The sequence below is a fragment of the Pipistrellus kuhlii genome, unplaced genomic scaffold (assembly GCF_014108245.1).
Source record: "Pipistrellus kuhlii isolate mPipKuh1 unplaced genomic scaffold, mPipKuh1.p scaffold_m20_p_30, whole genome shotgun sequence".
NCBI lineage: Eukaryota > Metazoa > Chordata > Mammalia > Chiroptera > Vespertilionidae > Pipistrellus > Pipistrellus kuhlii.
Window position 1 is genome coordinate 40 of NW_023425530.1, and position 26,449 is coordinate 26,488.

The 26,449-nt window shown below is 56.6% G+C and overlaps 2 protein-coding genes and 1 pseudogene across 2 annotated transcripts; 1 reads left to right on the forward strand and 2 right to left on the reverse strand.

The window, feature by feature from the left end:
• Positions 1–553: 553 nt before the first annotated feature.
• TMPRSS9 (transmembrane serine protease 9) lies at positions 554–22,020 on the forward strand. Its single transcript, XM_036460084.2, has 11 exons — positions 554–920; positions 3,552–3,688; positions 5,500–5,818; positions 7,435–7,606; positions 8,604–8,875; positions 14,705–14,841; positions 15,887–16,286; positions 19,602–19,773; positions 20,589–20,854; positions 20,958–21,094; positions 21,629–22,020. The coding sequence occupies exons 1-11, from the start codon at positions 554–556 to the stop codon at positions 21,788–21,790; spliced, it is 2,541 nt and encodes an 846-aa protein (XP_036315977.1). The 3' UTR covers positions 21,791–22,020.
• A 208-nt stretch (positions 22,021–22,228) lies between these two features.
• TIMM13 (translocase of inner mitochondrial membrane 13) lies at positions 22,229–23,252 on the reverse strand. The gene is made up of 3 exons (XM_036459639.2): positions 23,067–23,252; positions 22,902–22,970; positions 22,229–22,725 (listed from the first exon to the last, which is right to left on the reverse strand). Exons 1-3 carry the CDS (start codon positions 23,181–23,183, stop codon positions 22,627–22,629), a joined length of 285 nt encoding a protein of 94 aa, XP_036315532.1. The 5' UTR covers positions 23,184–23,252; the 3' UTR covers positions 22,229–22,626.
• Positions 23,253–25,433: 2,181 nt separating this feature from the next.
• LOC118731434 lies at positions 25,434–26,208 on the reverse strand (annotated as a pseudogene).
• Between the last annotated feature and the right edge of the window lie 241 nt (positions 26,209–26,449).

The window sequence follows — 26,449 nt, forward strand, 5'->3', positions numbered from 1 at the left end:
CACGCCTTTTTTTATTTTTGATATTTATTATGATTTCTGATGATGTTGCTTGAAAATATCTTTTATTTTAAATATATTTTATTGCCGAAACCGGTTTGGCTCAGTAGATAGAGCGTCGGCCTGCAGACTGAAAGGTCCAGGGTTCGATTCCGGTCAGGGGCATGTACCTTGGTTGCGGGCACATCCCCGGTGGGGGGTGTGCAGGAGGCAACTGGTCGATGATTCTCTCATCGACGTTTCTAACTCTCTATCCCTCTCTCTTCCTCTCTGTAAAAAATCAATAAAATATATTAAAAATAAATAAATAAAATCAATAAAACATTAAATAAAAAATATTTTTTATTAATTTTTTTTTTACAGAGAGGAAGGGAGAGGGACAGAGAGTTAGAAATGTCGTCGATGAGAGAGAAACATCGATCAGCTGCCTCCTGCATGACCCCCACTGGGGATGTGCCCACAACCAAGGTACATGCCCTTGACCGGAACTGAACCCAGGACCCTTCAGTCCCAGACCGACGCTCTGTCCACTGAGCCACGTGGTCAGGGCGGAGCCATGTCTTGGTGCCGGTTTGGGGCACCCTCAGCCCTGGCCCCAGAGAGGACCCGCCCGCCGTGCAAGGGCCTCAGCGGGTGTGTCGCCCGCAGGTTCCAGGACCCCACCCAGTGGGTGGCCTACGCCGGCACCACGCAGCTCAGCGGCGCCGAGGCCAGCACGGTGCGCGCCCGCGTGGCCCAGATCATCCCGCACCCCTCCTACAACCCCGACACCGCCGACTTCGACGTGGCCGTGCTGCGGCTGGCCAGCCCGCTGCCCTTCGGCCGCCACGTGCAGCCCGTGTGCCTGCCCGCCACCACGCACGTCTTCCCGCCCCGCAGGAAGTGCCTCATCTCCGGCTGGGGCTACCTCAAGGAGGACTTCCGTAAGCTCCCTCCCGTGCCCCCTCCCCTCCCCTCCCCCTTCCCCTCCCCTCCCCTGTCCTCCCCTCCCCAGTCCTCCCCTCCCCTGTCCTCCCCTCCCCTGTCCTCCCCTCCCCTGTCCTCCCCTGGGCCCCTCCCCTCCCCTCCCCTTCCTCCCCTGTCTCCTTCCTCCCCTCCCTTCGCCTCCCCTCCCCTGTCTTTCCCCTGTCCCTCCGGTCCCCCCTTCCTCCCTCCCCTCCCCCACCTCCCCTCCCCTGTCCTCTCCTGTCCTCCCCTGTCCTCCCCTACCCTTCCTCTCCCCTCCCCTGTCTCCCCTCCCCTCCTCTCCCCTCCCCTGTCCTCCCCTCCCCTGTCCTCCCCTCCCTGTCCTCCCCTCCCCTCCCATCCCCTGTCCTCCCCTCCCCTGTCCTCCCCTCCCCTCCCCCCTCCCCTGTCTTCCCCTCTCCTCCCCTCCCCTCCTCTCCCCTCCCCTCCCCTCTCCTGTCCCCCTCCCTCCCCGCTGGCTGCCAGGAGCAGGCTTAACCACACAGCGCTCCCCGTTACCCACGATTCCCACTTGCTAATGTGTATCTGGAACCCCGAGTAGATACAGATGGGAATTTTGTGCTCTATTGCGGGCGCTTGAGTTGAGGACAAGCATGTTCTCATTAAGGTGAAGCCCTGCCTCCTTGTTTCAGCTCAGACTGTCAGCGAGGGTCCTCTTCATGGTATATTTACCGCCATGTTTTTGGGGGGGATTTGTGGGTTTTGTTTTTTTTGCATTTTTGTGCTTTCTGTGGCTGATTTTGCTGCCCCCTAGTGTGGCACACGAAGGCTGCCTGTGCCTCAGAGAAAAAAACGGCGTTAGATCAACTTCGTTTAGGCACGAGTTACAGCACCGCTGGCCTTGCGCTCAAGGTCACTGAAGGAGCACAGGGCTCCGCTGAGGAGACAGGCGAGGGTATTTATGAGGAAGGCAAGAGGAACGGTTACACCTACAGATGTTAGAAATAAGGCGAGCCCCCGAAGTCAGGGGTCCTGGTAGAACACAAAACACGCGGGAGCCAGGCAGCAAGGCAAACGTATTTACTGCCACGTGGAAGGGTGTGCACACGAGGTCTGGAAGCGCCTGCACACGGAGCAGGCAGGTGCTCGGCTTTATAATCCCTGACACATGCGACCTGTCCTTTGCTCTTGATTGGAGCTCAGGTGCACAGTCTTTCTCGATTGGCTAATTCAAAGAGAGGGGGGTTGGCCTTTGCAGTTTCAAGATGGCGGCCCCCTGGGGAGCTGCAAGCCATGCGGCCAACATGGCGGCTGCCAAGTCACGCAGTCCAAAATGGCCGCCGTCTAAACTGCTCTTTGACAGAGAAGATGACTTGTTTGTTCTCACGGTGCCCACAGCATGACATAGTGGTGTTTATCCTGAAAACTGCTTTTCCTCTTCAGCCTGGTAGCTGTCCACCCGGCAGTCACAATCTCTGCTTTCTTACTGTCTTTGCCAACAGTTCTTTGGGACACAAGGTTGCCCAAGCCCAGCCCAAGGGTTATTTAGCCCTGTTTTTTGTTTGTTTGTTTGTTTGTTTTAGTGAACCAATAAAGCTTTATCTATGAAAACAACTAGTGGAGATTCCAGTTAAGCACGTGCGTACACACACACACACACACACACACACACACACGCACACATACATGTGGCCTGAGAGATATGGTTGCTGACCCTTGCTCTGAGTCACAGTGGGATTAGTGGGAATGAAGATATGTCAGACGTGGTTTGCCTTGTTTAACATCCCACGGCTTGAGGCCTGAGAGGTGCACGGCAGTTCTGGATGGCAGCTCTGACTCCGTTTGGGAGTGGCTCCATTCCTTTGGACAGAGGTACAGGCCGTCCTCAGTTATGTCAGAATAGATGTACGTTGTTTTGTGGTTACGTTGCCATTTCCCATTTATTTATTAAAAAAGGAAAAAAAGTCCCGTCATTTCGACATATGTACATCTGTGCTTTATCTTTTTTATTATTTATTTAAGCACAAGTAAAGGTCAGGAATTGTTATCTTTTAAATTTTTTTTTACTGTTTCACTTCGTAGCTGCTGTGTGTGCTCCGTGTGACGCAGGTGCTCATGTAGGTGGGTTCTGACTTACGGCGAAAATTGCCTTCCGTTGAGACGTAGGCATGGATCTCCGACGTAACCCGAGGACCTACTGTATATTGAATACGGCTTCTTTTTATATATATGTATCTTTTTAAAATATATATTTTTATTGATTTTTTACAGAGAGGAAGGGAGAGGGATAGAGAGTTAGAAACATCGTTGAGAGAGAAACATAGATCACCTGCCTCCTTTACACCCCTCACTGGGGATGTGCCTGCAACCAACGTACACGCCCTGGACCGGAATCGAACCCGGGACCTTTCAGTCCGCAGGCCGATGCTCTATCCACTGAGCCAAACCGGTTTCGGCTGGACACCTCTTAGCTGTGGGAGTGGAGAGTGTCATCAGGAGGCATCGTAGAGCCTGTTCTCTCCGCTGGCTTCTGGGGCCCGTGCTGCAGTCCCTCTGCCGGCAGCTGGGGAAGCCGAGGCGCAGATAGGAGAAGTCCGCCGGCTGCCAGGCCCGGGAACGCTCACCCCTGGCCTCTCCCGCCCGCGCAGTGATCAAGCCGGAGCTGCTGCAGAAGGCCACGGTGGAGCTGCTGGACCAGGCCCTGTGCGCCAGCCTGTACGGCAGCTCGCTCACCGACCGCATGGTGTGCGCCGGCTACCTGGACGGCAAGGTGGACTCCTGCCAGGTGAGCCCGGCCGCGGGGCCCAGAGCACGCCCGCCCGAGGCGGCCCCGGTTTCTACCCGTGGCTTTAGCACAGCGTTCAGCCCTGGGCCTCCTTCTTTGTAGGCTTTTATTTCTGCGTGTGTTGTTGTTTTGTTCATCCTCACACGAGGGTGTTGTTTCCATTGACTTCTAGAGAAATGGAAGGGAGGAAGGGGAAGGAGAGAGACACGTGGACTGGTTGCCTCTGCATGACCCCCGACCAGAGCTGAGGAATCCAACCTGCAACCCAGATGTGTGTCCTTCCTGGGAATTGAACCTGCAGTGCAGGGGCTGCTGCTCTACCCATTGAGGTGCACTGGCCAGGGCTGTAGTCCGTTTGTTCTCATTTCTGAAGCCTGGTGGGTGGGGAGAGACTGCTACCTGTGCTCAGGTTTCCATAGCAGAAACCCAGAGCCTAGCCCTAACCTGTTTGGCTCAGTGGATAGAGCATCGGCCTGCGGACTCAAGGGTCCTGGGTTCGATTCCGGTCAAGGGCATGTACCTTGGTTGCAGGCACATTCCCAGTGGGGGGTGTGCAGGAGGCAGCTGGTCGTCGTTTCTCTCTCATCAATGTTTCTAACTTTCTATCCCTCTCCCTTCCTCTGTAAAACATAAATAAACTATATATTGAAAAACAAACAAAAACACCCAGCGCCTGGAGGAAGTGTTGGGAACAATGAGGGAGCACTGCTGGTGGTCGGAGGTAACGTGAGGGGTGAACACAGTGCAGTGACAGATGATGTGTGCTAGAATCGTGCACCTGAAACCTGTGTAAGGTTGTTAACCAGTGTCTCCTCAACAAATTAAAAAGTAAAATGAGCCCTGCCCTAGCCAGTTTGGCTCAGTGGATGGAGCATCAGCCTGTGGACTGAAGGGTCCCGGGTTCGATTCTGGTCAAGGGCACATGCCCAGGTTGTGGGCTCGATTCCCACTGGGGAGTGTGCAGTAGGCAGTCAATCAATGATTCTCTTTCATCATTGTTGTTTCTATCTCTCTCTCCCTCTCCCTCTGCCTTCCTCTCTGAAATCAATAAAAAAATATATTAAAAATAAAATAAGCGCTGGCCAGGTAGTTCAGTGGGTTAGAGCTTCTTCCTGATATGCTGAAGTTGTGGGTTCGATCCCAGTCAGGGCACATACAATACTCAACCAATGAATGCATAAATAAGTAGGACAACAAATCTCTCTCTTCCGCTCTCTCCAAAAACCAATACATCAGAGTAAAATGGGTCCCTGGCCGGTGTGCTCAGTGGGTTGGGTGTCATCTCACGCACCAAAGGTTGCCAGTTCGATTCCCAGTCAGGGCACATACCCGGGTTGCAGATTTGATCCCTGGTTGGGGGCAAGGAAATAAGAAAGTTCTTTGTTTGAGAATGTCAGAGTCCAGGTGCGCTGGGTGTGAGGAGAAGGCGAAGGATCACAGGGCAGGGTAGGTGAGGAGAGAGCAGGCACGGCAGGAGAAGGCCACAGCCTGAGCGGACTGCAGGCTCCAGCGGGAGCCACACTGCCAGCCTGAGCGAGGGTGGCCCAGTGGGGGGCAGGGGTGGAGGGCAGGGATGGTGCTGGCTGGGCTGGGTTGGAACTGCTAGTGGTAGAGCTGAAGGAATCTCCCAGGTCCCATGGTCCCACCGCCCTGTTTTATTTTTATGAAAGAGGAAACAGAGGTTCTGAAATGTGACTTATCAGCTCACCTTTTCTCTGTGAGCTGTTGTGGGAAGCGGCCCCGCCCAGGGGCGGCTCTGGGACCCGGAGCCGGGAGCCCTGACCCTCTGAGTCCGTGCCTTTGCCTCCTAGGGCGACTCGGGAGGCCCCCTGGTGTGCGAGGAGCCCTCCGGCAGGTTCTTCCTGGCCGGCATCGTGAGCTGGGGCATCGGCTGTGCCGAGGCCCGGCGCCCGGGGGTCTACGCCCGGGTGACCCGGCTGCGGGACTGGATCCTGGGGGCGATGGCCTCGGCCGGCAAGCCCCTGGCTCCCTCGGCGGCTCCCGCCCCCGCCGCCCCCGGCGCCGCCTGGCCCACCAGCCCCAAGAGCCCGGCGGTCAGCACCCCCATCAGACCCACGGCGGCCCCCAGCTCCGCGCCTCTCGGCTCAGCGACGGCCTCTAAGCCACAAGGTATGTCCGGGGGGACGGCAGGGGCGGGCACATGCGGCCGGCAGGGTCCGATCGGCTGGCGCTGGCTTCCTGCCGCTCTATGGGGAAGAAATGGGTGATGGACCAGGGATGTCTGTCATGGGCACAGGCTGAGACACACACACACACACACACACACACACGGGCATCCTTCAGATTGATGGCCAAGGACAGTCCGGCCATCCAGTTGGGTAAACACAGAATACCCCGAAGGGTCAACAGGAAGCGAGTGACCATCATGGGGGGACCTGGGTGGGAGAGAGACCCACTGGGTTTTCACACAGGGGGGGCCTCCAGAAACACCACTTACACAGAGCAAGTGTGTGTACACTTCCATGGCCAAGGACCCTCGATCTTTTTTCTTTTTTCTTTTCAAAATTTTTCTAGATGTGCTTGTATGCTTCTCTTTCCAGGTAAAATCCAGCTTATCCGTGTTCTTTACTTTTATCTTTCATTGTGGTGACACACAAGAAACACAACATGAAATCAGCCATCGTACACATTTTAGAGTGACCGGCTCAGCTGCTAAGTCTGTTGGCCTGGTGGGTCTTGAAACACATTTACATCCGTCTTTGCTTGGTGGTTTGCAAGGGCCCAGATCTGAGCTGCCCTCCTTTATGGTCCCGCAAAACTGCGGTGTTCTGAGCCCATCCAGACTCTTTCACAGAAATGGCCCCTGTACGCCAGCCTGTCCCAACATCCCACACTAACCTGAGTCCCCCTGTGTTTGGTGACCCCCCACCAGGGGTCTGATGTGCTGGCTCCCCCCTGTAGCGCAAGCTCATAAACCTGACCTTGGGGGCTTTGGGTCTGTGTCTGGCTTCTTGTCTTGGTCTGATGGGGCCGAGGCACCTTATAATTGTATCTTCTTTTCTTAATCCTCACTTGAGGGTATTTTTTCCATTTATTTATTTTTGTTAATCCTCACTCTAGGATTATTTTTTCCCCATTGATTTTTTTTTTTTTTTTGAGTGGAAAGGAGGGGGAGAGACACACAGAGAGAAACATAACTCACAGTGCTTGGTTGCCCCCTGCACGTGCCCCAACTGGGGGCCAGGGATGGAGCCTGCAACCCAGGTACGTGCCCTTGACCAGAATCAAACCTGTGACCTTTCAGCCGAAACCAGTTTGGCTCAGTGGATAGAGCGTCGGCCTTCGGGCTGAAGGGTCCCGGGTTTGATTCCGGTCAAGGGCATGTACCTTGGTTGTGGGCACATCCCCAGTGGGAGGTGTGTAGGAGGCAGCTGGTGGATGTTTCTCTCTTATCATTGTTTCTAGCTTTCTATCCCTCTCCTTTCCTTTCTGTAAAAAAACAATAAAATATATTAAAACAAAAAACCCCTGCAACCCTTCAGTCCAAGGGCAGATGCTCTACCCACTGAGCCAGCAGCCCGGACTGTCTTCGCACCTTTAACCTGCCCCCCGGCTGTGCCACGTGCTTGCTGCCAGCCTGTGGGACAGTGGGGACCTGTGAGCCTCAGTGACCCTCTGCAGAGCGGAGCGGCCGCGCGGCCGTCAGAGCGGGGGCTGCGCCGGCGTCGGGGCCCCGGCTCTGGGGCCCGCTCCAGCCTCCAGGAGGCCGGCTCTCCTCTCCGCAGAGTGCGGCGCCAGGCCGGCGGTGGAGAAGCCCACCCGCATCGTGGGCGGGCTCGGCGCCGCCCCCGGGGAGGTGCCCTGGCAGGCCAGCCTGAAGGAGGGCGCCAGGCACTTCTGCGGAGCCACTGTGGTGGGAGAGCGCTGGCTGCTGTCGGCCGCCCACTGCTTCAACCAGTAAGACGGCTCAGCTCCCCCTACCCCCCGGCCCGTCCCTCCGCCCCCGTCCCTCTGGGCCCCCAGCCCCCGGGCCCGTCCCTCCGGCCCCCATCCCTCCAGCTTCCCGTCCCTCCGGCCCCCGTCCCTCTGAGCCCCCAGCCCCCCGGCCCGTCCCTCCGCCCCCGTCCCTCTGGGCCCCCAGCCCCCGGGCCCGTCCCTCCAGCTTCCCGTCCCTCCGGCCTCCCCGTCCCCCCGGCCTCCCCGTCCCCCCGGCCTCCCCGTCCCCCGGCCTCCCCGTCCCCCCGGCCTCCCCGTCCCTCCGCCTCCCCGTCCCCCCGGCCTCCCCGTCCCCCCGCCTCCCCGTCCCCCCGGCCTCCCCGTCCCTCCTCCTCCCCGTCCCCCCAGCCTCCCCGTCCCTCTACCTCCCCATCCCCCCCGGCCTCCCCGTCCCCCCCGGCCTCCCCGTCCCTCCTCCTCCCCGGCCCCCCCGGCCTCCCCGGCCCCCCCGGCCTCCCCGCCCCCGGGCCCCGCCCTCCCCGGGCCCCGCCCCCGGCCTCCCCGCCCCCGGGCCCCGCCCTCCCCGCACTCAGAAACCAGGTAGGACCAGGGTGTGGCCATCTGTGCTCCAGGGGCCATGGCAGAGCCCCCGCCCCACCCCCCTCCCCCACTCACCGTCCTGGTGTCTGGGTGTCTGATTGCAGATGAGAGGGGAGCTGAGGGAGAAGGGGGGCCCTGGGGGAGCCAGCTCGGGAGAATAATCTGTCACGCTGGTTTTCGGGGCGCACCAGGGCTCCCGGGGGAGGGACAGCCGGGAGGCACTGACCGCTGCGTCATCAAGCTGTCGGGGGCTCTCATGCCTCTGGGCCAGCTCCCTCTCGTTCGGACAAGGAAACGAGGCCCCGGCCCCCAGTTTGGGGCTGCTTTGGGGGAGCAGCCAGGGGCCGCTCCGTCCTCCCGGTGCCCCTCCCCGGAGTCCGGCCGGGGCAGCGGGGTCTGAGCGGCCCCCTGTTGGCAGCACGAAGGTGGAGCTGGTGCAGGCGCACCTGGGCACGGTGTCGCTCACGGGCGTCGGCGGGAGCCCGGTGAAGATGGGGCTCAGGCGGACGGTGCTGCACCCCCAGTACAACCCCAGCATCCTGGACTTCGACGTGGCCCTCCTGGAGCTGGCGCGGCCCCTGGTCTTCAACAAGCATGTCCAGCCCATCTGCCTGCCCCTGGCCATCCACAAGTTCCCCGTGGGCCGCAAGTGCGTCATCTCCGGGTGGGGCAACACGCAGGAGGGGAATGGTGAGTGCCGGATGGGGCCCTCTCCCGATGCCCGCACACCGCGGCTCTGCTCGCCTCCAGCCACAGGCCCGGCACAGCTCTTCCTTATACACAGCATTTACTTTTTATTTATTTTTTATTTATTTCTAACAATTATAATTTTAGATTTTTAAACAATCACACAAAAATTGTCCAGTATTGATTCTATTGTGCTTTCTAAACCTGGCTACTTTTGTCAACTGTTTCTAAGTTTTAGTAGCCTTTAGTACACTAGTGATCTCCTGCCTTTCTTTTTAAGAAAATTTTTAAATAAATCTTTATTGTTCAGATTATTACAATTCTTCCTCCTTCCCCCCCCCCATACTCCCCTCCACCCAGTCCCCATCCCACCCTCTGCCCTTACTCTCCCCCTCCACTGTCGTCATTCATAGGTGTACGATTTTTGTCCAGCCTCTTCCCATAACCCCCACTCAGACACCCATTTTCCCCTGAGAATTATCAATCCCCTCCCATTTTATGCCCTTGATTCTATTATATTCACCAGTTTATTCTGTTCTTCAGATTTTTAATTCACTTGACTTTTAGATTCACTTGTTGATAGATATGTATTTGTTGTTCATAATTTTTATCTTTACTTTTTTCTTCTTTTCTCTCTTTTTAAAGAACACCTTTTAGCATTTGATATAATACTGGTTTGGTGGTGATGAACTCCTTTAGCTTTTTCTGATCTGTGAAGCTCTTTATCTGGCCTTCAACTCTGAATGATAGCTTTGCTGGGTAGAGTAATCTTGGTTGTAGGTTCTTGCTATTCATCACTTTGAATATTTCTTGCCATTCCCGTCTGGCCTCCATAGTTTCTGTTGAGAAATCAGCTGAAAGTCGTATGGGTGCTCCCTTGTAGGTAACTGTTTTTCTCTTGCTGCTTGTAAGATTCTCTCTTTGGCCGAAACCAGTTTGGCTCAGTGGATAGAGCGTCGGTCTGTGGACTGGAAGGTCCCAAGTTCAATTCCTGTCAAGGGCATGTACATTGGTTGTGGGCACATCCCCAGTGCGGGGTGTGCAGGAGGCAGCTGGTTGATGTTTCTCTCTCATCGATGTTTCTAGCTCTCTATCTCTCTCCCTTCCTCTCTGTAAAAAATGAATAAAATATATTTTTTTAAAAAAAGATTCTCTCTTTGTCTTTTGCTCTTGGCATTTTAATTATGATTTGTCTTGGTGTGGTCCTCTTTGGATTCCTTTTGTTTGGGGTTCTGTGTGCTTCCTGGACTTATAAGTCTATTTCTTTCACCAGGTGGGGGAAGTTTTCGGTCATTATTTTTTCAAAGAGGTTTTCAGTGTCTTGCTCTCTCTCTTCTTCTGGCATCCCCACAATTCTGATGTTGGTACATTTGAAGTTGTCCCAGAGGCTTCTTACACTATCTTCAACTTTCTGGATTCTCTTGTCTTCTTGCTTCTGCAGAGGAGTGTCCTTTGCCTCTTTGTATTCCAAATCTTTGACTTGATTCTTTTGTTCTTCTAGTCTGCTGTTGTGTCTCTGTATAATATTTTTTATTTCAGTCAGTGTATGTTTAATTTCTCGTTGGTCCCTTTTTATATCCTCGAGGGTCTCATTAAATTTATCGGCCTTTTCTAGGAAATTCTTGAAAAACCTTATAACCATGGCTTTGAACTCTATATCCAGTCATTTGTTCTCCATTTCTTCCCTTTGTGTTCTGTTTCCCTGTCTCCTCATTTTTGCTGCTTCCCTGAGTTGGTAGGATACCTTTGTGTGCTGGGTGTCCTATATGGTTCGATGGGTCAACCTCCCAGTTACCTGAGGTGGACACCCTTTGTGGACTGTGTGTACCATCTTGTTGTAGTTAAGTCTTTTTTTTTTCTTTTAATTTTTTATTAAGGTATTATATGTGTACATATCTTACCATTAACTGTAGTTAAGTCTTGATTGTTGTTGGTGTCACCGGAAGGAATTGACCTCCAGGCCAGTTGGCTGTGAGGACCCTGTGTATATAACGGAAGAATTGCTGTGCTGGAGACACATTTATGGGCAGACTTGTTCCAGTAGGGCTTTAATGCTCACTGAGTCCGCCTCTTGAATGTGTCCCTTATGAGAGTAGTTGAAATCTGGTGTCTCACACAGACCACTAGATACACTAGCTTCTGGATCTCCAATGGGGTGCAGGTCAGCTACTGTCTGAGGCCACCCAGCAGGAGCTACAGAAAGAGCTACAGTTTTCTCCTCTTTGCTTGGGCTTTGGCGGTTTTGGAGCAGTCTGACTGGAGCTGCAGTTTATTTGGTTAAGCTGGGACAGGGCAGGCCATTTATATGCAAATGCCACTGTGTAGAGCCTGGGTGGGTTTGTAGAATGTGTGGGGGTGGGGCCTCAGGGGACAGGGTCTCAGGGTGGGGCGGGGTCTCAGGGTGTCACTAGGCTGGGGCATGGCAAACAGCGATGGCTGCCATCAGCCCTCTCTGCCTTTCCATGTTCCCAAGTCCCCGTGTCCCCGCGCTCCAGCGCAGAAAACAATGATTGCTGGGCGCACCTCTGCAAAAAGTCACCCTCACTTTCAGACCCGATGGCCGACAGACCAGCTTCTCCCTGTAGGCGTCTGGGTCCCCTGCCTGTCCCCAGAAACTGGATTTCAGAGTGTTCGGGAGCTTGTTTCCCTTCAGGTTGAAAAAAAGCTGTGCACCCAGTCACCCGCCACCAGCTGGATTCACTGCCTCCGTACCTCAGCTTTTCAGCGCTTGTGCTCCGTTCAGCCAGCTTTCCCGTGGTTCTGGGTGATAGACGTTTTGTCTTTTTTTTTTTTTTTTTTTTTTTGGCGCTTTTATTTTTATTTTTATTTATTTATTTATTTTTAAATAAATCTTTATTGTTCATATTATTACAAAAGTTCCTCATTTCTTCCCCCCTCCACCAGGTTCCCACCCCACCCTCCGCCCCTCCCCATCCCCCATTGTCCTCATCCATAGGTGCACAGTTTATGTTCAGTCTCTTCCTCCCTCCCTTTCCCCGATAGTAAATCCCTTTTCAGATAGTAAATCTGTTACTTAGCATTTTCTCATATCAATAATACCTCCACATGCCCAATGATACACTTCACACAAAAGACATTTCCAAATAGGTCAACCAGCCTCATCCAGGCCCCACCCAAGGCACTCACAGATCAACACCCCAGCGCTATACTAACTCAACACATCCAGATCTAAGCCTTCATCACTTGATTCAGCAGACCCTCAAGTTCCCGCAATAGTTTCCAGCCATGTCTGAGAGGCAGCCGTGGGGCAGGGGAAGGCGAGGAGCGAGCTGTTCCGGGCCTGGCTGCTCCGGGCCTGGCCTCTGTTGCTCTGGTTCGTTCCACAACCAGCTGCTCTGGGTCTGGTCACTGCCGCTCCCGACCTAGTTGCTCTGGACTTGGCTGTTGCTGCTTCAGGCCTGGCTGCACCCGACCCAGCTGCTCTGGGCCCGGTTGCTCCGGGCCCGGCTGCTCAGGGCCTGGCCGCTCCCAGCCTGGCAGCCGCTGCTCTGGGCCTGGCTGCACCAGACCCGGCTGCTCTGGGCCTGGCCGCACCCGACCCGGCTGCTCTAGGCCCGGCTGCCCCGGGCCCGGCTGCTCCGAGCTTGGCTGCTCCCGGCCTGGATGCTCTGGGCTTGGCTACTGCTGTTCTGGGCCTGGCTGCTCCCAACCCGGCTGCTTTGGGCCCGGCCACTCCGGGTCTGGGTGTTCCTGGACTGGCCACCCTGGGCTTGGCTGCCTCCGCCTCAGGCCTGGCTGCCACTGCCCCAGGTCTGGCTGCTCCAGTGCTGGCTGTTGATGCTCTGGTTCTGGCCGCTGCTGCTCTGGGGCCTGGCCACTGCTGCTCCGGGTCCAGCTGCCACTGCCTTGTGCCTCGGCACTCTAGGCCTGGTCACCGCTGTTCCAACATTTTGTCCCTTTTTCTTTTTTTTAAAAAAACACATTTATGTTGCAATGTTGGCTGGTGAGTTGAGTTCTGACTTAATCTTTGAATTTTCAAGATCTTCTTTGTATTCTTTCTTAAGTAATTTTACTATCTTTTGCTCTCACTTGATTTCTTCACATTGAGAACTTCTTTGATTTCTTCCTCCTTGTCCTGGGAGCTCAGCAGGTTGGCCTGTGGCACCCCTTTGTTCTCCGCGGGCTCCTGCGCTGCTTCAGCCTGTTGCCGGGGTCGGCGCCGCCCAGGAAGCAGCCCCCGGCCTTGGCTCCGTTGCCTGTGCTCAGCGATCGAAGGCTCAGGGGCACCCTCCCCTTTGGGGGCCCCGTCGCCTGGCTCCTTGCTGGTGCCTGGCTGGCCGGTGTCCGGCAGGGGCTCCTGCTCCCTGTCGCGTTCCTTCAGTCTGGAGCTTTCTTTCTCCCTCCCGCTAGGGGAGTCCAGGATCAGAGTCAACAGACTGTCCTCTGCGCGCAGTGTGCACGACTCCGGGGGCTCGGCCTTTCGCCGCTCTCCCAGGACTCCACCTCACAGCCCGTCTCCCTCTGCTTGAGCCTGGGTCCCCAGGGACTGGCCCAGACCTGGAGTTCGGGGCAGTCCGGACTGAGGCTCAGCGCCGCCAGAGGCCCTGTTCCTTCCGGCTAGGGTAATCCAGCATCAGAGTCAACATTCAGTCCTCTGCGCACAATGTGCGCGCGACTCCGGGGGCCCCGCCTTTCGCTGCTCCCCCGGGATTCCGCCTCACAGCCCTGTCTTCCCCTGCCGGAGCCTGGGTCCCCAGGGACTGGCCCATAACTGGGGCTCAGCGCTGCCGGTTCGGGGGTTCAGCCCAGGCTGGCGGTTCTATTTCCTTCCTGCTAGGGAACACCAGGCAGCACCCAGCCCTCTCCTCCTCTCCGGCTGCGACCTCTCTGCGCACACGTGCGTGTGAGCGCGCAGCATGTCTCCGTACCTTAGGCTTTTTTTCAGCTCCTCTGATTTTCCTTCTGGTTTTCTCCCTCCTTCCTATTGTAGAGTTTTCAGTCAGTCGACTACCTGTAGCTCTGGGCGATGTCCACTCTACATTTTAGTTGTATTCCGTTGAAATTGTTGTGTGCTGCTGCGGTTAGGTGTCTACCCGAGCAGCCATCTTGGATCCTCCTCCCGTTTGTCTTTTAGTTGTAGTTTTGAAATGTTGTGAGAGGTGGCAGATTGTTGTTTGCCTTTACCACCATCTTGGTTTCTCCATAGACACAACATTTAACTGGCACACAGCAGAGTCCCTTTGCTGACAGGTGAGCTGTGGTGGCTTTCCTGCTACAAAAGTAGAAATGAGTAGCCCTGACAGAGACTGACCGGTCCTGACAGCCAGGGACATGGGCGTGGGCGGGCACCAGCGAACACACGTCCTCTGTGGCCTCTCCAGAAGCAGCTTCAGACCCTGTGCCTTACCCGTCAGAGCCCCAAGAGTCAGTGCTTCCTTTGGAAACTCAGAGTGGCCTCCCCACAGGTCACCGACGGGGCTAGCCCAGTGGTCGGCAAACTCATTCGTCAACAGAGCCAAACACCAACAGTACAATGATTGGAATTTCTTTGGAGAGCCACATTTTTTAAACTTAAACTTCTTCTAACGCCACTTCTTCAAAACAGACTCACCCAGGCCGTGGTGTTTTGTGAAAGAGCCACACTCAGGGGGCCAAAGAGCCGCACGTGGCTCGCGAGCCGCAGTTTGCCGGCCACGGAGCTAGGGACTCGCTTGGGACAGAGCTGGGATCCGGCCTCAGCCTCCTTCTTGCTGTGTGAGCCTCAGTTTCTCCACCTGCAGGAGGAGGAGGGTGCCTTTCAGAGCCGAACGGTTGACTGAACAGCGATCACTGTGTCATTATTGGGGGGGGGGTGTCTCCTTTTCCTGGCAGCAACGAAGCCAGACACCCTGCAGCGCGCGTCAGTGGGCATCATCGACCAGAAGGCGTGCAGCGCCCTCTACAACTTCTCGCTCACCGACAGGATGCTCTGCGCCGGCTTCCTGGAGGGCAAGGTGGACTCCTGCCAGGTAGCTCTCCAGGGGACGGAGCGGGTTCAGAGGAAGAGCCAGGTTTGAGGATTTCAGGGAGGGGAAGTCTGGGATTGAACTAAGTTCTCTAAATGCGAGTCATTTAGAGAAATGATAGTATGTCCCAGCAGGAGAGGAGGTAGCAGGTTAAAGTGTGTGGTGGGCCCTGGCCGATGCGGCTCAGTTGGCTGAGCCTTGTCCCATGCCCCATGAGGTCGCCAGTTTGATTCCCAGTCAGGCCACATGCCCAGGTTTCGGACTCCGTCCGCAGTGGGGGTCATGCAGAAGGTATCTGATGGATGTTTCTCTCTCCCTCTCCCTTCCTCTCTCTCTAAAATCAAAATAAAACTACATTTTAAAAAAATTTAAATAGTTTCTAAGAATGTGGTAGATATACAAAATGTACACATACTTCAATATATCTATACGCATACTTAAAGTCATATTTTATATGTACATATTTTAAAAAGAGATACATTGTATAAATAAATATATTTTTATTGATTTCAGAGAGGAAGGGAGAGGGAGATGATGAGAGAGAATCATTGATTGGCTGCCTCCTGCACAACCTGGGGGTCAAACCCACAACCCGGGCACATGCCCTTGACTGGAATTGAACCCAGGACCTTATGGTCCCCAGGCCAACATTCTATCCACTGAGCCAAACCATCCAGGGCAGTGTATATTAATTGAAATAAAGCTAATCCCAGATTAGGACACAGGTGTGGGGAGGGGGGAGGAGGACATGACATCTAGGATCCAGCTATTGGATCTGGGACTGCTGGCTTCCAACCACTCGCCTGCCTGCCTGCCTGATATGGCTTTTGTGGGGACACAAGTATGCCCACACCGTCCAACAGGATTCACCCCGGGGAGGTGGGGCATGGGGACGAGGGCAGGGCTGTTTCGGACCCTGCGGCCTGTCCCCTGCCCTGCCCTCGGCTCCCCTGACGGCCTCTCCCACTGTGGGATGCAGAGGTCCCGGCAGTGCCCTCTGCAGAGAGGTGCCCGCTGGCCGCAGCCAGCCCTCTTTGCTTCTCTGCAGGGTGACTCCGGGGGCCCCCTCGCCTGTGAGGAGACCCCCGGCGTGTTTTTTCTGGCGGGGATCGTCAGCTGGGGCGTCGGCTGTGCTCAGGCTAAGAAGCCCGGTGTGTACGCTCGCATCACAAGCCTGAAGGGCTGGATCCTGGACGTCATGTCCTCCTCGCCCCTCCCCACTCCTGCCTCCTCCACCACAAGGATGCCCGTCGCCACCACGCATGTCCCCGGGACGGTGGCCGGCCCCCCAGCCCTGGGGGCCACAGCCAGCAGGCCCACCCTCCGGACCACCAGCAGGACCACCAGCCAACCTGCCAGCAGGACCGCCAGCACCGTGGGCACCCCCGCCGGGGGGCAGACACCGCTCCCAAATGCCTCGCGGGCCACCAAGGACCCCCAGCTCCCAGGTACCGGGAGGCATGGATGACGGTGGCGGTGGCGGGTCCGGTGTCAGTCTGTCAGGGCTGCTGTCAGCATCCCGCAGGCTGGGGGCTCACATTGACTGGCTCCCAGTCCTGGAGGCCAGGTGGGGCAGGGCTGGTTTCTCCTGAAGCCGCTCTCCTTGGCATGCCGACGGCCGCCTTCCCCCTGTGTCCGCACAGGGCTGCCCTGTGACTGTGTCCTCATCTCTTCTTAGAAGGACTCCAGTCATACTGGATGAGAGCCCACAGCCAAAGACCTCCCTGCACCTTCATCACCTCTTCACAGGCCCCGTCTCCCCACAGCCACATTCTGGTGTGATCAGAGCTTCAACTATGGCTTTTGTGGGGACACCAGTCTGCCCATCATCATCCCGACAGCCAGGGACATGGGCATGGGCGGGCACTGAAGAGACAGGCACTGAATGGGCAGACCTGCACCACCTAGTGGCAAATGTGTTAATCTGCAATCCCTGTCAGCTCCCATTTAAAAAATATATATATTCTATTAATTTTTTAGGGAGAGGGAGAGAGAGTTAGAAACATCGATGAGAGAGAAACATCGATCAGATGCCTCCTGCACACCTCCTACTGGGGATGTGCCCTTGGCTAGAATCGAACCCAGGACCTTTCAGTCCACAGGTCGACACTCTATCCACCAAGCCAAACTGTTTAGGACAGCTCCCATTTTTAAAAAAGGAAACTTCAGGGGTACACGAGGGAGTCCCTGACCAGGGTCTCCATCAGGGAATTCTCCATCCACTCATCCCATGCTCATAAAGCCCCCTCTGGGCCAGACCCCATCTAAGCTTGGGAACAGCAGGGACCCAGAAGGCGGAGAAACAGACTCGTAGCAGAATGGTACATAGGAGAGAGGACCGAGCAGGACCAAGCTAGGGCACAGGGCCAGCTGGTCTCCCAGGCTCTCATTATGGACTGAGAGGGTATCTCACTGGCCAGTAGAGACACTGAGAGAGAATGTAGCCCTGAGATCCTTCCTTTCATGTCTAAAATGCTGAGTTCACTTTTATTAATTACTAGAGGCCCTGTGCACGAAATTCATACACTGGGGGGGAGGGGGGAAGGGGAGAGTGTCCTTCAGCCCAGCCTGTACCCTCTCCAATCTGAGACCCCTTGGGGGATGTCCGACTGCCAGTTTAGGGATCTAGCGTAAACCGGCAGTCAGACAACCTCTCACAATTTGGGACTGCTGGCTCCCAACCACTTGCCTGCCTGCCAGCCTGATCACTCCCTAACCACTTCCCTGCCAGCCTAACTGCTCCCCTGCTGGCCTGATCACCCACAACTGCCCTCCCCTGCCAGCCATCTTGTGGTGGCCATCTTGAGACCACATGGGGGCGTCCATCTTGTGTGAGAGCATGATGGTCAATTTGCATATTGCCTCTTTATTATATAGGATTAATCAGAACTATATAAAACTGCTGTATTTGTTGGCCAAAGATAAAGCCCCATCAGGTACAGGCAATTTCATGTGGCTCAAACTAAGGCTAAGTCAGCAGGAGCCTGGGGGACCACAGAGAAAACATCCTGACTTCTGCAACATGGGATCTGCCAGGCTCACCCCGTGTTAGCGAACCGCCCACTCTCCAGGCAGACACGAGCTTCCTGCTCTCATATCCGGATTCGGGGGCCACATCTGGGCTGCTTTCGCTCAGACGGGGAGGCGGGGAGCAGGCTGCTCTGGTGAGCTCCCAACGCGGGCAGATGCTCAGCACACAGGCTGCTGGTCTGTGCAGGCTGCACCCACCTTCCTCCTCAGTGCGAACTTCCCCAGAACTCCCACTAACCCCAAGTCCCGCGCCATCTTCACGGCGGCTCCTTACAGAGACGGATCCAAGGAGACGTCTCTGCCTCTTTCTTCCATCATCAGTCCTCTCCTTGGGCCCTCCTCAGGCTCATTGTCCTTCAGATTGGTACGGGCAGGGGTATGTGTGTATGTGCACAATTTAATCCCATTAGAGAAGTTTGGGAAAACTCCCCATGATCCCACTGCTCCGTCATATCCTTCCTGACAGGTCATAAGGGGCCTTACCTTTTCCCCCGGCACATGGTCAGGCAAGGGCCTGGCTCCATGAGCCTGTCACCCAACAGACCTGAGCCCACCAGGCAACCAGGCGGCCCACACCAGAGGAACCAGCGACGGGTCGCCAGGAGGTCAGGATCTGGGGGCGGAGCGCTGTGTAGGTGGCCTTGAGGTGAAGCAGGGTTCTCAGCGGCTCAGGCCGAAGCAGACCATGTGCCAAGGGCCTGGATGAGGGTTCGGAGGGTGGGGCGGACCTGGGTCCTGTCTCCTTGGGAATCACAGTTAAGACAGAGGCGACATGTTGAGTCTAGAACCCCCTTATCTGAACCTGCACCCAGACTGGAAATGGAGGGAAAGTTCCGGGATTTAGACCCTCCAGACCCAAGGGGACCTTTCCTTCACAGCCGTTTCTGCCGGTCTGGTGCGAGGCACAGGGTTTCCAGCAGGGGCACTCAGAGAATGTGGGTGTGATCCTGCACAGCTGTAACTGTTCTTGGGAGAAACAGTTAACTCCCTAGCTAGCTTCATCTGGTTCTGGCCTTTAGCCTGGTGATTTTCACATTTCCAGGAGCTACGGCAGGCGTCCGCTGTGGGGGCAGTGTTTCCAGGAAAGGGCACACACATCTGCCAGATTCCCCGGCCCCTGGGCAAGGTCCAGATGGCATCAGGAGGGGGAGGCGGTGGGGCTGGCGGGGACGGGCAGGCGGCCTCTCGTCTCCCCATCTCTTCTTCCAGCCGAGGCCAGAGCGGGAGCCTTCCCTCAGCGTGGAGGGCGGTGGGAGTGGCTGGGAAGGGGCAGGCTCCGAACGGCTCTGTGGGACCAGGTGGGGAGGCGTGCCCCTGATGGGTGACACCACCGTGCTTTCTGCAGTTGTGTTCTGAGGGTGCACCTTGTGCTGGGGGTGGCAGGTGTCACAGCACAGCGTGTCTGGGAAGACGGACTAGCACAGGAGCTGGTGGGCAAGCAGGGCCTCTTGGTGCTAAGGGTGTGGGAAGATCTGAGCCAGCACCGAGAAGCCTGGAAGGCGTGGTGGTGGGAGGACAGTATCCTGGTCCCCATCCCGGGGGGAGGCACGGCCCCAAGCTGAGGTTGTAGGAAACATACTTAAATGCATTTCCAGTAGCATTTGGGAAAAGCCTGGAGGAGGCGTTTGTAGGACCAAGTGCAGCGTTTGTGCGGAGCTTTTTCGGGGTGGGTCCCCCCCAAGGGGCCGAGTGAGGCTGCATCTGCCCAATGCCCTGTGCCCGCTCTCCTGCAGACTGCGGCCTGGCGCCGGGGGCAGCGCGGACCAGGATCGTGGGCGGCAGCGCGGCCGGCCTCGGGGAGTGGCCGTGGCAGGCGAGCCTGTGGCTGCGGCGCCGGGAGCACCGCTGCGGGGCCGTGCTGGTGGCGGAGCGGTGGTTGCTGTCCGCCGCGCACTGCTTCGACGTGTGAGTCCGCCTGTCCCCAATGCCCGGCACAGCGGTGGCTGCTGTCCGCCGCGCACTGCTTCGACGTGTGAGTCCGCCTGTCCCCAATGCCCGGCCCAGCGGTGGCTGCTGTCCGCCGCGCACTGCTTCGACGTGTGAGTCCGCCTGTCCCCAATGCCCGGCACAGCGGTGGCTGCTGTCCGCCGCGCACTGCTTCGGCGTGTGAGTCCGCCTGTCCCCAATGCCCGGCCCAGCGGTGGCTCGCCGGAAATGACTTATGACCCCACCCCCGCCCACTCACCCCATGGGGCTGCAGGGATTCAACCCTACACACACACACCTCCTGCCCCAAACCCCAGGCTGCAGCCTCTTCCAGTCCAGGCCCAGCGTGGTGGTGCATGGGGTATGATGCCTCTCCATCCTCCAAAGGCCACACAATGGGGAGCCCTTCATGGCAGGCTGCTCAGTAGGTGGCCCTGCCTCCTCGGAGACACCCGTTCTTGCGCACATTGCTCTCTGCAGGGCGGGGTCAGGGGGAACGGGCAGGAACTGGCCACCAGAGCCCTAATATTGGGCAGAATCGGATAACCTGTGATGTCACCTCATTGCTGTGGGTGCATTTCAGGGAGGCCCCCCCCCCCCCCCCCCCGCACTGTCCTAGGAGGGATGACTCACCCCATATCCATGGGCAACACAGGCCCAGAGGCTGGGCCCTGCCCACCCCCGAGCACAGGCCGGGGCCAGCCTCAGCCCGGTGGGGCAGAGTCCAGAGGAGCACAGGCAGGTGGTGACTGGGGTGCCGGAACCCAGGACACCTGTCCCCACGCACCCTACAGCTACGGAGACCCCAAGCAGTGGGTGGCCTTTCTGGGCACACCGTTCCTAAGCGGCGCCGACGGGCAGCTGGAGCGCGTGGCCCGCATCTACAAGCACCCCTTCTACAACCTCTACACGCTCGACTACGACGTGGCGCTGCTGGAGCTGGCAGGGCCTGTGCACCGAAGCCGCCTGGTGCAGCCCATCTGCCTGCCCGAGCCCGCACCCAGGCCCCCCAGCGGGGCCCGCTGTGTCATCACCGGCTGGGGCTCCGTCCGAGAGGGAGGTAGGCGAGTCCGGCAGGAGGAGCCAGGCCCGCACCCTCAGGGGTTACCGGTCTGGAGGGCCTCCGGCCCGTCCCTCGTGGCTACTGCCCGTCTCGCCCGCAGGCTCCATGGCGCGGCAGCTGCAGAAGGCGGCCGTGCGGCTCCTCAGCGAGCAGGCCTGCCGCCGCTACTACCCCGTGCAGATCAGCAGCCGCATGCTGTGCGCCGGCTTCCCGCAGGGCGGTGTGGACAGCTGTTCAGTGAGCACAGTTTAAAACTGAAATGGGTGTTCTGCCGGGGTGAGGGCCCATCCATCCAGGACAGCAAGGTTCTGGCCGCTCTGAGCCCACAGCCAGGACCCTCTGGCACAAACTTAGCTGATCAAGCAGGGAACCTCATCACCCTCAGATGTTTCCATGGACCACTGTTTATTGGGCATCCATCACAAGCCAGTCCCCACCCACAGCCTCACTGCCGCCCTGCAGGCGAGGAATGGGAACAGGCTGCATGCAGGGCGAGGCCGTGCTGCTAGGGAACCTGTGGCAGGTCTCACAGGTGTCTGCCAGCCAGAGGAGTGGCTTATCCTGGCACTAAGCCCATTTCCCAGGTAGTAAAAGTGAGGCTCACAGGGACCCTCACTTGGCGTCACATGGAGAGCCCAGGAGACACTCCTGTGTGGCCAGCCCCGGGTGTGCGGACCGGGTAGCCCTCTCCTGCCCCAGGGTTGCTATGGGGACGGGGGGGGGGGAAAACTGGCCTGCCTCTCTGAGTGCCTTTCCTCTCTCCTCCCTCAGGGTGATGCTGGGGGACCTCTGGCCTGCAGGGAGCCCTCTGGCCAGTGGGTGTTAACTGGGGTCACCAGCTGGGGCTATGGCTGCGGGCGACCTCACTTCCCAGGTGTCTATACCCGGGTGGCTGCTGTGAGAAGCTGGATCACACAGAACATCCAGGACTGACCACCCCATGGCTGTGCAGGCCTGGGAGGACAAGGCAGTCGCAACCAACCGCCAGCGGTCCCACAGGGGGGGTCCAGCCCAGATGGCGGGTGGGAGCAGTGGGAGTACAGTTTCACTGTATCTTTGTTCCAATAAAAAGCCCCTTGTCCCTAACTTACTGGCTCACACACTTGCACATCACAGCAAGAACTACTTGCTTGCCCATGACCCAGGGCCTAAAGGTGGGCTGAAAGATGGGCGGGGTGAGGTAGCAAGACCTCCCAGGAAGAGGGCTGCCATAACCCCAACCCCAAAGGCTGGGGTTCAGCCTCATCTTCAAGGTTCCTTTTATGTCATCCAGGAACCAGTAGCAAGCGCCCAGGGAGAAAATGAGCGTTGGGGCAGGGACCCAAGTACCCCAGACACAGGCCTCCTCCAGGGAAGACACACAGGACTCTCTCCACCCCTCCCTCATCCATTTATTTGTCAGCCCACCAACAGGAGGTCACAGCTCAGGTGGGGTCTGACCATATCCCCACCCTCCAGGCCCACAGGAAGTCTGTGGCTAGGGCATAAAGGTGACCGGGGCACACCAGGAAAAGTGCCACAGCGCTGCCAGCACTTTGGGAAAATCCAGGGTCCCCAAGTCACCAACTACACTCGCTGGCAGGTGGGAGGGAGGTCGGCCTGGCCAGGGGGAGAGGGACAAAATCCCAAGTGTCCCAGCACCAGTCTAATCCTCATAAACCACGGGCAGGCAGCACGCACACGCTGGCCCCTGCCTCACAAAGCACATTTATGGAAATCGAACACGGGTGGGGCAGCCCGCTGGCTCGGCCAGGCTCCGCATTTCCCGATCACATGTTGGCTCGTTCTCGCTGCAACCGCGAGTTGTAGGCGCGGGATACGGTGTTCCAGGCGTCCATGTAGCGGTCCATGCACATGGCAATGCATTTCTGGAGGCGAGGAAAGCGCAGGGATCAGCTCAGGGTTTCCCTTACCCCCGCCCTTCCCTCCGGGCAGTGGACTGCGCACGCGCAGCGGTCCCACGACCCGCCCCCTTCACTCGCGCACGCGCAGAGGCCCCTTGCCAGTCCGAGCCCAAGACCCACGCCGGCCCCAAGGGTCTCACCTGCTCCGAATTGTCCAGAGAGCCCCCCGGCTTCCCGATGCACTTCCGGAAGCACTTGTCCGTCATCCTCTGTGGGGACATGCAAACCCTCAGCCGCTACACCCGCCTTCTGGCGGCCCCCGCGGCCCGCGGCCCTCGGCCCCCGACCCCAGCCCGGTCCCGAACCTGCAGCAGCTCCTGCGCGTTGGCCACAGCGATCTGCACCTTCACCTGCTCCATGATAAGCCCGGGGTCCAGCTTGCCGCTGCCGGAGCCGCCGAAGTCCGAACTGAAGCTATCCATAGCTCCGCAAAGTCAACCGGCTTGCGGCCGCGTGCGCCGACCCGTACCTGCGCCGGAAGTTCGGCGGCGCGTGGGGCCATGGGAAATGGAGTCTGGGCGTGCTGGGGGCGGGGCGACGGTCTAGACCACAACTCCCACAAGCCCTCGGTTACGTTGGGAGCTGAGGTCTCGCGTAGATTGCGAGGCCGCAGGCTGCGCCGGGAGCGGGTGACCGGGACTTCGCGGGGAGAAGCTTTCCGAGCCCAGCTCCAGCCCATCCCACCGCGCATGCGCGGGGAGGGGGTGGTGGCGGCCCTTGGGTGCTCGCCGCCGGCAGTGGAGCTCGGGAGAAGCCTCGGGGGCGCCTCAGGAGTTGGAGAAGCGGCCGTGGGGGAGAGCCCGCTGGAAAAACAGTGCGGAAAGCGACGGCAGCAGGTACTGCCCGGGGAGGTCAGGAAGTGGAGCCGGTGCGCACCTGCCAGTGCTACCTAATTAAGTGTGTGTGGGGCCTCACCACTGGTTAACCCGGAGGAAGAGGATGCCTGCCCGACAGGACTCCTGTGTCAACTGGGCTCGAATTCCTAGCCAGAGTCTCGCTGCCATTGCTTGCAGGGGCCTCTCACCCCCACATTGCATTTTGGTTGGGGAGAAGCTGCAGAGTAAGTCTGCAGACGTCAGGCTGCGTTCTCTCTTTAGTCACTCCCAGACCAGCTGTAGTCAATAGAGCACAGTGTTCGGAAGGTTACTTCTCGTCGTGAGCTCTGTGTCTTCCACTTCATGCTAGTGCAGAAAGGAAGGAAAGAAACAAGATCTCACCCGATTTTACCCAGTGGTTAGAGCGGCGGCCGCGGCCTGAAGGGTCGCGGGTTCGATTCCGGGCAAGGGTGCGGCGTGGGTCAAGACGCGCGCGGGAGGCAACCAATTGATGTCTCTCGCTTCATTGTTTCCCTGTCTCTCCCCTCCCGCCCCTCTCTAAAAATCATTGGTGATGGGGGGAAAGGGGAGAATATCCTCAGGTGAGGATTTTTAAAAATTTTATTTTTAAATTGAAGTACATTTTTTTAAATAGTAAGTTACATTTTATTTATTTATTTAATATATTTTGTTGATTTTTCACAGAGAGGAAGGGAGAGGGATAGATAGCCAGAAACATTGAGAGAGAGTCATCGACCAGCTGCCTCCTGCACACCCCCACTGGGAATGTACCCACAACCAATGTACATGCCCCTGACCGGAATCGAACCCGGGACCTTTCAGTCCGCAGACTGACGCTCTATCCACTGAGCCAAACCGGTTTCGACTTGAAGTACATTTTAAGTGATGTCAGGGAGAATAAGCTTTACAGTTTAAGTTATCTATTATTATGGATGCCACTTAATGTAATTTTGGAAGTTAGTGGTTCTGTAAATTGCATTATTGCAGTTAAGTGTGCTATATGATGGATCGGTGTTTTCTTTGAGGCAGAAGGAACATTCCTTTCTCAGACGTCATCCAGCAGGTACTCAGGCCCCCACACTGTGCGAGGTGCTGTAGAGGTTACGGGAAGGGTGAACCCTGCTACTATTCACTAAAACAATTTAGTTTCATAGAAGAGATGAAACTGTTACCTGACAATTAGGGAATAACCTGACTTTATTAGCAGCTGGCTTTAACTTCTCAACCATTGATCCAGAAATATATTTCAACCAGAGACTTGACTTCCTGGAAAACAAGTCTTATACAATAGCAGCAACATTCTGGAACATACAGGATCTAGTAAACAAATTCAGTTTACTGGATCCTGTAGAGCACGTCTACCTCAGCCCGGAAACCGCAGTGAGAGTAACAGATCGATGAGAATGTGCTAAATTGGTAAAGAAATTGAGTTCTCCCCTTTTCACCTGTGAAATCAAGATGAAGTATTGAAACGGGAAGAGTTTATTTTTCTTATTCCCATCTCACCTCCTTCCTTTTTGGCAACCATCAGCTTGTACTCTGCACTAATGAGTCTGTTTTGTTATGCATTTGTTTTTGTTTTTGTTTTAATATATTTCATTGATTTTTTTTACAGAGAGGAAGGAAGAGGGATAGAGAGCCAGAAACATTGATGAGAGAGAAACGTCGATCAGCTGCCTCCTGAACACTCCCACTGGGGTTGTGCCTGAAACCAAGTACATGCCCTTGACGGGAATCGAACCTGAGACCCTTCAGTCCACTGGCCGACACTCTATCTACTGAGCCAAACCGGTTAGGGCTGCATTTGTTTTGTTCTTTAAAATTCTACGTATAAATTAAGCCATATGGCATTTGTCTTTGTCATTCTGGCTTCTTTCACTTAGCATAATACCCTGTAGGTCCATCCATGTTGTCACAAATGGTAAGATTTCACTCTTTTTATGGCCGAGTAATAGTCCAAGTTTATTTTCACGTGTCACAGTACACATGAAGACTGTTCTGTTGTCCCACCGCTCCCCTCCCAAGCTGTCCTCTTGGACAGGAAGAGGGGTGAGTCTTCCAGGTCTTGCTGTTAGGAAACACCCAGAGTTGCAGCCTCGCGGGCTCTGGGTGAAAGAGAGCAAGTAACTGATGGAAAGGGGCTCCCTCGCTCCTTACTGTCTGGTCCAGTCATCCCTGGGTGAGTGGGCACATCAGGAGGTGGGCGGGTGGACTCATCATTGGGGGCCCAGGCGTCATTGGCATGTGCGGCCATAGGCGGCCATCATCCCAGGAGGGGGAAGGCCCATTGGCATCATGGGAAGGCCCCATACGGGGTGCTGGCGGTACACCAGGGCGAGAAGGGCTGGAAGACGGGGGTGGGATCTGCCCCTGCAGGAGGAGCAGGAGTAGGAGGTGCCCTTCCTTGCTGAAATGCTGCAGTCGTTTTTTTCAGTCGTGCTCTTGCCTCCATTTCTGACAGTCGTCTCACATTCTGTTTGCTGTCACTGCAGGATGTCTTCCTCACAGACGGAGAGTCATGGGCGAGGTGGGTAGGGCAGTAGTCGCCATAAGACTTGGGCAACTCTGTTCCTTGCACCACCTCTTTGTCCTCCCTCCCACCCCCCCACATGGACCCCTTACAGCCTGTGCCTACCCCCCACCCCGCCTCAGGCCTTCACCACCCTATTGTCCATGTCCATGGGTTATGCATATATGCATAAAGTTCTTCGATTGATCCCCTCCCATCTTCCCTCTGAGATTCCACAGTCTGTTCCATGTTTCTATGTCTCAATTTTGTTCAATGGTTTATTTTGTTCATTATTTTCCACATGTGAGAAAGATCGTGTGATACTTGATTTTTCTTTGGCTTA

Coding starts and splice junctions, on each gene's coding strand:
- TMPRSS9 (XM_036460084.2), top strand. CDS start 554: ATGTCTTGGTGCCGGTTTGGGGCACCCTCAGCCCTGGCCCCAGAGAGG. Junction 14,842..15,886: donor GCAAGGTGGACTCCTGCCAG/GTAGCTCTCCAG, acceptor GCTTCTCTGCAG/GGTGACTCCGGGGGCCCCCT. Junction 19,774..20,588: donor GCCGCGCACTGCTTCGACGT/GTGAGTCCGCCT, acceptor CGCACCCTACAG/CTACGGAGACCCCAAGCAGT.
- TIMM13 (XM_036459639.2), bottom strand. CDS start 23,183: ATGGATAGCTTCAGTTCGGACTTCGGCGGCTCCGGCAGCGGCAAGCTG. Junction 22,971..23,066: donor ACGCGCAGGAGCTGCTGCAG/GTTCGGGACCGG, acceptor ATGTCCCCACAG/AGGATGACGGACAAGTGCTT. Junction 22,726..22,901: donor CTCTGGACAATTCGGAGCAG/GTGAGACCCTTG, acceptor CCTCGCCTCCAG/AAATGCATTGCCATGTGCAT.